Here is an 8,130-nt window from a genome sequence, read left to right as displayed (position 1 = left end):
GCAGGAATCAGGCCAAGATTTACAAAGGTGTTTTCCAGTCAACTTCCAACAGATCTCACAGGGTGTTTTGGTGCCTCGATAGGAGTCAGGAGCCTACACAGACACGTAGATCTTGGCTGCTAGCATTTAATCTCCTCTAGGTACACCTGAAATCCCACCGGGTAGGTACAAAATGCTTTTTGAAATTTAGCATTCACTTTTGAATGTTCCATCAGCACACAAATTCTGTTTCAATTAAATTAACATAAATCCAGAATAATTCCACTGATTTGAATCAAGTTATTGCAAATTCCAACAACACAGAGAGCAGTAAGCGTTGTACAGACGTTGCAAATTTTTTCTGTTTCTTTTACATTTTATTATTTATTCCAAGTGCTTTACTGCACCTGCCTGTCCTCCCACCTTGATATTACATACTACCACTCACGCAGAAACAGCCTGAACTTGCTAAAGTTTAGAACAAACCAGCAGCAGCAGAGAAATTAGGCTGGTGATAAAAAGCAGCACAAGAGAAAATTAACAGAATAATCTGTTCCTAGGCTGTTTCTGGCAAGACACAGTGCTGGTGCGGTAAAAAGCCTAGATGAACCTCCATGCAACAGGGAGAGGAAGCAACAAAAAAAGATGGTAGCAGCCACTTTGTGTGGGACACCTGCTTCCTCCATCATGCACCATGAGCATATGCAACATACGTTGCTCCCTTGCTGTCACGCTTTGCTGCGAGGAAAGGTCTTGTTACAAGAATTCAGTAAATAGAGCAGCTTTTCAGGAACAGCAAAACACGAGGGCTGGCCCCTGCCCTGAGGGGACTTGTCAGACCACCGAGGATGGCTTGCAGCTCTGCTTGCAACCTGACACTGGGAAAAAGCTTCAGGGGAGTTTATTCACGTGAATTTGACGGCATGGTGGTGAAATATGGAACCAGGCCCAGCGCAAGGAGGAAAAAAACCTACCTAGGAAAAATAAACAACAGTCTAAAGCTACACTGCTGGATTCAGGTGGGGTCTGCAATGCTGACATAGCGGGGAAGCTCTGAATTTAAATCCTAAAGCTGTGTAATTCCCTGCAAAAGTGGAAGGAAGAAACTCTGGGCTACAGAAGCAACAAAGGAAAGGAAGAATGGAACACAGGGAGCAGAAGACAGTCCAGTATGTCCTTCACCTCCCATCCCCTGGGGGCTGGGATGAAAACTGCTATAGGTTGATTCAATAAATCAGGGTTACTATTTAACACACAGTTTCCAACAAGTCATTCCCCAAATTCAGATGCAAGTGACTCATCACTGCTCAGCCTTCAGAAACCCTGTACCTTGAGCCCGAGAGTACCATCAGCAATGGTGAAAAGGTTACACATAAAATCAATTATTGAAGCCAATGACGGTTCTGCTTCAGGTAAACAAATACACGCTGCAGTGCACGAATCAGGAACTGGAAGGGAATGCAGCTAACTTATTGCCGGCTAAGTATTTGCTGTCTTGCAGTCCCTACCTGCAGGGAGACCCTCTGAGACAGGGAGTCTGGTCCCTTCTGGCTGTGTCCACCTTCCCAGACAGCAAACAAGGAAGTCATGTATCAAATGATGCAAAACGATGGGCTAAAATGTATTAAGGACCAACTCCCAAGCTGCTTGTTTGCCCAACAGGACAAAAACCTGCCTGCAACAAATCACAGCGAGCGTACACAGATGCTGTGCCATGGGGCTCTCGCTGCTCACAGGCCTTCAGTAGCTTCCTGGTCGTTACTACGCATCACATGTCCCATATAATACAGGACCTCCCACAATTAGTATCCAGGTTGGTGAGCAAGGGACTGGAAAAACAGATGTTTTCCTCATCTCTGTCAATCAGGAACTAGCTGGGCCACATTAAATAGCAATCATCAACCTTTCAGAATAAGCACTTTGTGATGATTGATAGCCCAGCGCTGCTGTGGTTTGCGCTGGGTGAGAATCCAAACCAAACTCTCAACGGGAATGGGACACGGCAAAGGTTTCCCCAACAGAAACCTGGCCGTGAACAGGAGAAAGGTTTCCTCCAGGGAAAATACATGTTGGCAACAGCTGTCATCTCAAGGGTCAGTAAGAGTGTATCAATATAAAAAGGAGAACAATTTTGCATTTTCTTTCCCACCTTGCAATTCCCAGGAAAACCACCACTAACCTCACAAAACAGCATTTCCTCTGGGACAAAGAGGATAAAAGAAATCAATCCAACATTAACAGTTATCCATATATATTTTCCATAGATGGGAGAAGTCAAACATGTCCTAAAACTGTTAATCACTGTGGAAACTAGAAGAGCCTGCAATACCTATGAGCTTTTACTACTCCCAAGCTCCTTCAGTTGGCTTGGATATTAGCAAGTTTCCATGCTTTATCCTGTGAAGCAGCAAGAATCTCACCACCCTTACAAAAATCACACTTTCAGAATCGAGGGGCCACAGGTATCTGCTTTCACCGCGCTCATCAACGGCAAATGCACTTAGTTGAAAATCTGTTTGCCACTATTTGCATTCATAAACTCTTGAACTTTGCTTATGTCTTCCTGGAAATCAGTAGTTTTTAATCAAGAAACAAAATCTTTGATCCTTATTTTCTCGATCCTGTAGAAAAATTCACACGCTCTATTTTTGCTAGAACTGTGGCATTACGGAAGGGAAGGGAGAGAGATTTTGCATGAGGCAGCTTAGACATACAACGGCACTCAAGTCATGATGAATTCAGACATCACACCAGTTTCAGATGAGACGCTCCTGCCAGTCTTTCTATGTATAGCACCTTCAGCCTGTACCTGGTGCTGGAACGTGTCTGCACTTGTTCCTAAAATTGCAGCTTATTCTGCCCTCAGCCTGTAAGCAGTGCACTTAGTGTATCACACGCAGCAACTGCATCTCTTTTTTATTTAACTGCCTTCGAGGAGATTAAAAAAACGTCTAGAGAAGATGTAAACAAAACTTGTAAGTGAGCCAAATCACTTTTTTTTCTCTCCTTTTCATCAGAACATGGGGAATTCTCTTGCTTACCTGGTAGAGTAAGAGTTGATTTCTGGGTTGGTTTTTTGCCACACTTGATTCTATATTCATTTATGGAATTTTCTATCTCTTGCAGCTTTTTTACAGCATCAGCATACTCTTGCTTTCTTTTCTTCTTTACGTTTTTGCAGAGGTCTGGCTCACTGGCAAGTTTCTTTGCAGCTTCCACCAGCTTTTGCTGTATGATAAAATTGCTCTCCAAGTCCTGCAAAGTGGGATCCTGCAAATTTGTGAGATGAGTTATTTGCTTGTACTCTGGGCAGAAATTATCAACGAAAGTTATGGAATAGAAGATCTATTTTTGCAGTAATGAAGTGAAATCTTGAGCACAACGCACAGAAATACCTGAAGTTTGTACACAAGACAATCTCAGCATATTAAACTCTTAGGTCTTATTTCTATGACTAGTGTAAGATTACGAGATCTCTTGAGAAAGGTCCAAAGTTCTTCAGCCTAGGTGATATAAGATAGACACCTGAATTCAGGTTTAAACTGCTAAACCTCCTGCTCTGAGTCCAAGTCTGAAAATGTCTGTTCAAAATCTCTCTCTACTTGTTAGAAAATAAAAATGGAAATTGATATCACCATACCAGCATAACAGGGAGCTGGATGCTTTAATTAATTGTTTGTAAACAACTTTGAGAAGCTCAGATGACAAGCACTGCAGAAGTGCTAAACAACATGTTATTAAATCTGGTCAGCAGGATTTTTTTTCAATAGCATTTAAGCAGTCTACGTAAAATCACTTTGCTGCAGACATGGATTACGCCAGTCCTGTGAGCCAGGGCAGCGAGTTTTTGGTGAAAGACAGATGCCAAGTGCCCAACAGCTACTTACTAGTTGGATGAAACAGCTTGTTAACAAATCTCACAAGGAATGAGGGGGAATGGTATGTGTGCAGAAACTGCGAATAGCTGGACTACCGTATCTCCTGAGTCTGCTCTGCCAGCAAAGTTCATACTAGCTTCTTGAGCAATATAGAGAGCTTTTACTTAGGTGGAACTTGCATTAAGCAGAGATAAATCTCCTCCTTCTGTCACCTGTCACACAACTATGCTTCACGGACAGATGATTTTGCAAGGGGGACAGCTCACGCCCCTGCCACGTTCTGGGTTCAAACGCAATCTCAACGTGACACAAATTAGTGCTGGAGAAAAGCTCGTAGGCATGGGTTGCCAAACGCATTATGCACCTGCTCTTCTCTAACTAGCAGTAAAACGCCCATTAAAATTCAAGCAGTGTGGCCAAATCAGGTTCAGGTCAGGGAATTTTAATGCCTTTTGAAACAGCCAACTTCCTGCTCATTTCAAAGGCGGCATGGCTGAAATAAGGGCAGTACCCGTCTCGATTTCCCAGCCTATGCAAGCAACTGTCCCAGCTGCCTTCTCTTAAACAATCAGGGAAGAGCTGGATTATTTACAAGTGGCTTTGGCCACTGGTCTGGCCACCCCACCTCTGCTGGGAAAACAAACTGCAGCACTCACCTCTTCACTCGGAAGCAGATTGTCATCCAGCTTGAATGCTGTGCCAACACGTCTTCTGACCTGGGGAGGTTCCTCTCCAGCGCTCAGAGGATACTCCTTGGGCATCTTGCCTGTCAGCTCCTGGGGAACAGAACAGGCTCCACGTGAAGGTCTGGAGGGAAAGAAGGGCTCTCACCCACCCTGACCCCAGTGTAAGGTGCAGTTCTCACCGCCTCTCGCAGGCAGATTTTCTTCAGCTCCTCAACTTTCTGAAGCAGCTTTTCTTGAAGGACTTTCTCTTTCTTCTTTAGTTCCATGATTTTCTCCTTCTTTTGTTCTTCACTGACCTCTGAATCCTGAGACCCTGAAAAATACACTCTCTGTATCAAAGGATTTGAAGTAAAAGCCATTTTTTTTCTGGTCAGGTACCCAAAGCAGTCCAGCCTGGCAAAATGGCACATTATTTGGAGTGCAACATCCAGCTCTCGTGTCATCCAGCACGCAGGCTTTTAGCAAATCCACACTTTTTCAAACCCCCAATGTATATACTTGCATGATTAAGTCCCAAGTATACATCCCAAAAACCCACCACCCAGAATATAAATCAATGCTTTAGGGATATCTACTTGATATTTTAGCTTTGACTCTGCATTCAAGACTGAGGCTCCTCACTTGGGCTTCACCTCAAGGCATCTACGTGTGGCAGCCAAGCTTTTGCCTCCCCTTTTTTCCCCTCCCCCAAAGTCAAAGGAAAGATCTCAACTCCACTCCAGAACTAAGCTTTATTTGGAAGAATTTATCTTCTCTGCTCATTTTTGAAGGAGCACAAGGAAATTCAATTCTTAGTAGAGGTGCTTAAAGTTAGCCTGGATCAAATTTCCCTCGGACTTCGATGAGACTGATATAAAATTATTCATGGACCAACAGTATATGGGTGCTTATCCATCTAGCCTCTTTTTATTTCCTTGTTTAGTTAGGGTTAGGGGAACAGGAGATTACACCTTTGATGTTACTGTTTCAGATACATAACTAATACATGCATTCACATATGTCTACTTATGGTCAGCTAGCCTCATTTTCCTTTTTAATGTACACAAATCCCACTGTACCTCACTCTCTTGCATTTACGTGAACTATTACCTGATGAGATCAAACTGCCATTGCTAGCCATAATAAGCTGGTTCTTTGCCTCCAAAGTCACTAGCTTTGAAACTTTTGGTGTCCCCATCTCTGTCAGATCCATGGCGATATCATCCAAACTTCTGGCTGAAGGAATTTTTGCCTGAAGGAGTTAAAAAAAAAAAATCCAGCCTCATCAAGTTACCTCTAATTAACTTCAGAACACGAGGTCACAGAAGATGACATTTCACACCTCAACTCCCACAAAATTAAGGGCTAAAGCAACAGCATCATGCAGGAGCTTGTAGTGCATCGGGCTGCGCTGGCGTTCCCCTCCCCTTCTGTCCCCAGAGCCTGAACCATCTCCCAAGTTAAAGCCTCTTTGCTGTTTGCACCGTTTTCAAAACGAAGACAAGAAAGAGACAAAAGAAAAAGCCGATTAAACACTGAGAAGTGGGAATTCCCTCTTCTGTGATTACACTTCCATAGCCCTTAACTGCAGGCAGGCTAAAATGGATCGAATAACAATAATGTCACTAATAGACTGCTCAAAAAGCTGACAAAAACTATTTGTAGTTTTTCTCTGGAGAGTAGTTCATCTGTGGAAAAAGATATACCGAAGGATATACAGGATAGGTGTTGAAACTTATGCCCACAGTAAAATGTCTTAAAACTTACTTTGCTTTGTTTTCTGTCCAAGTAAAACTGGTGTTGACTGATTGCCATCACCCAGATGGATTTGATCAGGGAAGTGTTTGCATACCAGGTTTGCACTACCAGTCCACTCTGACCAAAGGTCCTTCTTGACACTGAAATTCTGAGGAGGTGAAAAGAAATGCAATTTCAAGACAGGTCTTTGAGGTTTAAAGTCCCAAATGCCTGCCTCTCAACCAGGCAAGGCTCAGCCTTTATTTTAGAGAGGTGAAAACTCAGTTTTCCTTCTCCCACCACCCAGTGCTGCTACCTTTCCTCCCCCTTCCCTTCATCTTACAAAGTTAAAGTTACAGCCCCTCCTGGTTAAGCTTTACAATATGGAGCGGCAGCAACTGTGGTGCCTTAGTTCAGCAACGCAATTGTGCTGCTGAGACCAACGGCTGGATACGCCATAAGCCTAGGAAGGGTGAGCAGACTGCCATGGGATCCTGAAAGGCACGCTCAGGCAGGACGGGGGAACTGAGGGGATCAGCAGAGCATCTCACTGCTCCGCCTGGCCCAGGTGAGAGGCACGGCGGTCCTGTGCCAGAGGTAGAAAGGATGGCAGCAGGAGAAGCAGAAAGGAAGGCAGAGTCAGAAATTCTCCCTGGGCAAAGGCTCTTTCTTCTTGGGAGGTTTCTTGAGGGGAAGGCACAGCGAAGCAGCCTGCAGGTGAGCTCCCATCCCAACTGGCAGTGCTCCTTTGAGACCCTGAAGGCTCAAGCTCAGAGAAGGAAGCATCGCTGCCAAGGCAGGGGAGGGCAGAAGGTGAGCAAGAAAGTCATGTCCAGGTCCTGCTGGCTGTGTTCCCAGGTCTCCTGCTGCACAGGCACATTACAGTGGCCTCTTGGGGAAGTGTTTTGTAAAGGGAGCAAATTTGGCCATGACAAATAGTCCTCCCTCTGCTCCACGACTCCCTTGGTGGACACCATAGGCAATCTGAGAGAAGGACAGCCAGAGCTGTAACACATCAGCAAGTTGCTCCAGGTTGTTCACTACGGCTGTGACCTTCCCTCTGCAACATCACAGCACTACTTGTCCATCACCTGCAGACCAGATCCAGCCCTAGTCTGTCCTGCCAAATGCAGGATTAGGCTCAGTATTGCGAAGCCCAGAGTAAACTTGGGTCTGTGCTGAACTCGGAGGCACCTCCCATCTCCATCAGCTAACACGAGATGACAAATCCACAGTCAAGGTTCCTCCTGCTGCTACAACTGCCTCCTCCAGCCTTACCTGCGGGGATCATGTACTTCCACAGCAAATTTCTTTTCACGGAAATAGAGATTTTCCAGCTGTTTCCATTGAAATAGCTAGGGGAGTTGGGAGAGAGAAGCAGAACACTGTCACTACAAGATTCACCAATCTTCTCCTACCCAAGGTTATACAATTTCAGCAAACTACAATTTCTGTGTATCTTCAGCTATGGCATGGACTCAGCAACAACAACATTCATAACATCAATTAAAATAAGCACGTAATTATAAATATATAGGATGCCCCTCAAGTAATTTCACATTCCTACAGACAATGCATTGCAGATGGAAGATTTTGCCTGTGACAACATCTGTTTCCATCAACAGCACATTTAATTTCACCGCTAGAAGTTCACAGAGATCTTGGGAGGGCAGCTAAAGTACTTTCCTCTCTGATTAAATACAAAAATCTCCATACAAAGTAATTGCAGAGACACCTATGGTCTCCTCCCTCAGTCAGAACATCCCCAGGGAATGGCAGCAGCTTGGGGAAAAGCCAAGACCTTTCTCTTCTGAATACACTGGGTGAGACATTCAGCATGATGGTTTGGAGCAGGGGTACAACACGTACAG

At 44.5% G+C, this 8,130-nt stretch overlaps 1 protein-coding gene across 1 annotated transcript in view; it reads right to left on the bottom strand.

Moving 5' to 3' along the window:
• FRMD4B (FERM domain containing 4B) overlaps window positions 1–7,614 on the bottom strand; it is a gene marked incomplete at its 5' end in the record, with an annotated part of 15,116 nt that extends 7,502 nt beyond the window's left edge. The window contains 6 exons of the mRNA XM_010281971.1: window positions 3,021–3,249; window positions 4,514–4,633; window positions 4,723–4,856; window positions 5,633–5,774; window positions 6,290–6,428; window positions 7,538–7,614. Coding sequence (XP_010280273.1) covers window positions 3,021–3,249; window positions 4,514–4,633; window positions 4,723–4,856; window positions 5,633–5,774; window positions 6,290–6,428; window positions 7,538–7,614 — 841 coding nt within the window. The remainder of the gene's footprint in view (window positions 1–3,020; window positions 3,250–4,513; window positions 4,634–4,722; window positions 4,857–5,632; window positions 5,775–6,289; window positions 6,429–7,537) is intronic.
• Between the last annotated feature and the right edge of the window lie 516 nt (window positions 7,615–8,130).

This window comes from Phaethon lepturus, unplaced genomic scaffold, assembly GCF_000687285.1.
Source record: "Phaethon lepturus isolate BGI_N335 unplaced genomic scaffold, ASM68728v1 scaffold20572, whole genome shotgun sequence".
Classification (NCBI taxonomy): Eukaryota; Metazoa; Chordata; class Aves; order Phaethontiformes; family Phaethontidae; genus Phaethon; species Phaethon lepturus.
Note: the sequence above shows the minus strand (reverse complement) of the source record. Positions and strands in the feature narration are given on the sequence as shown.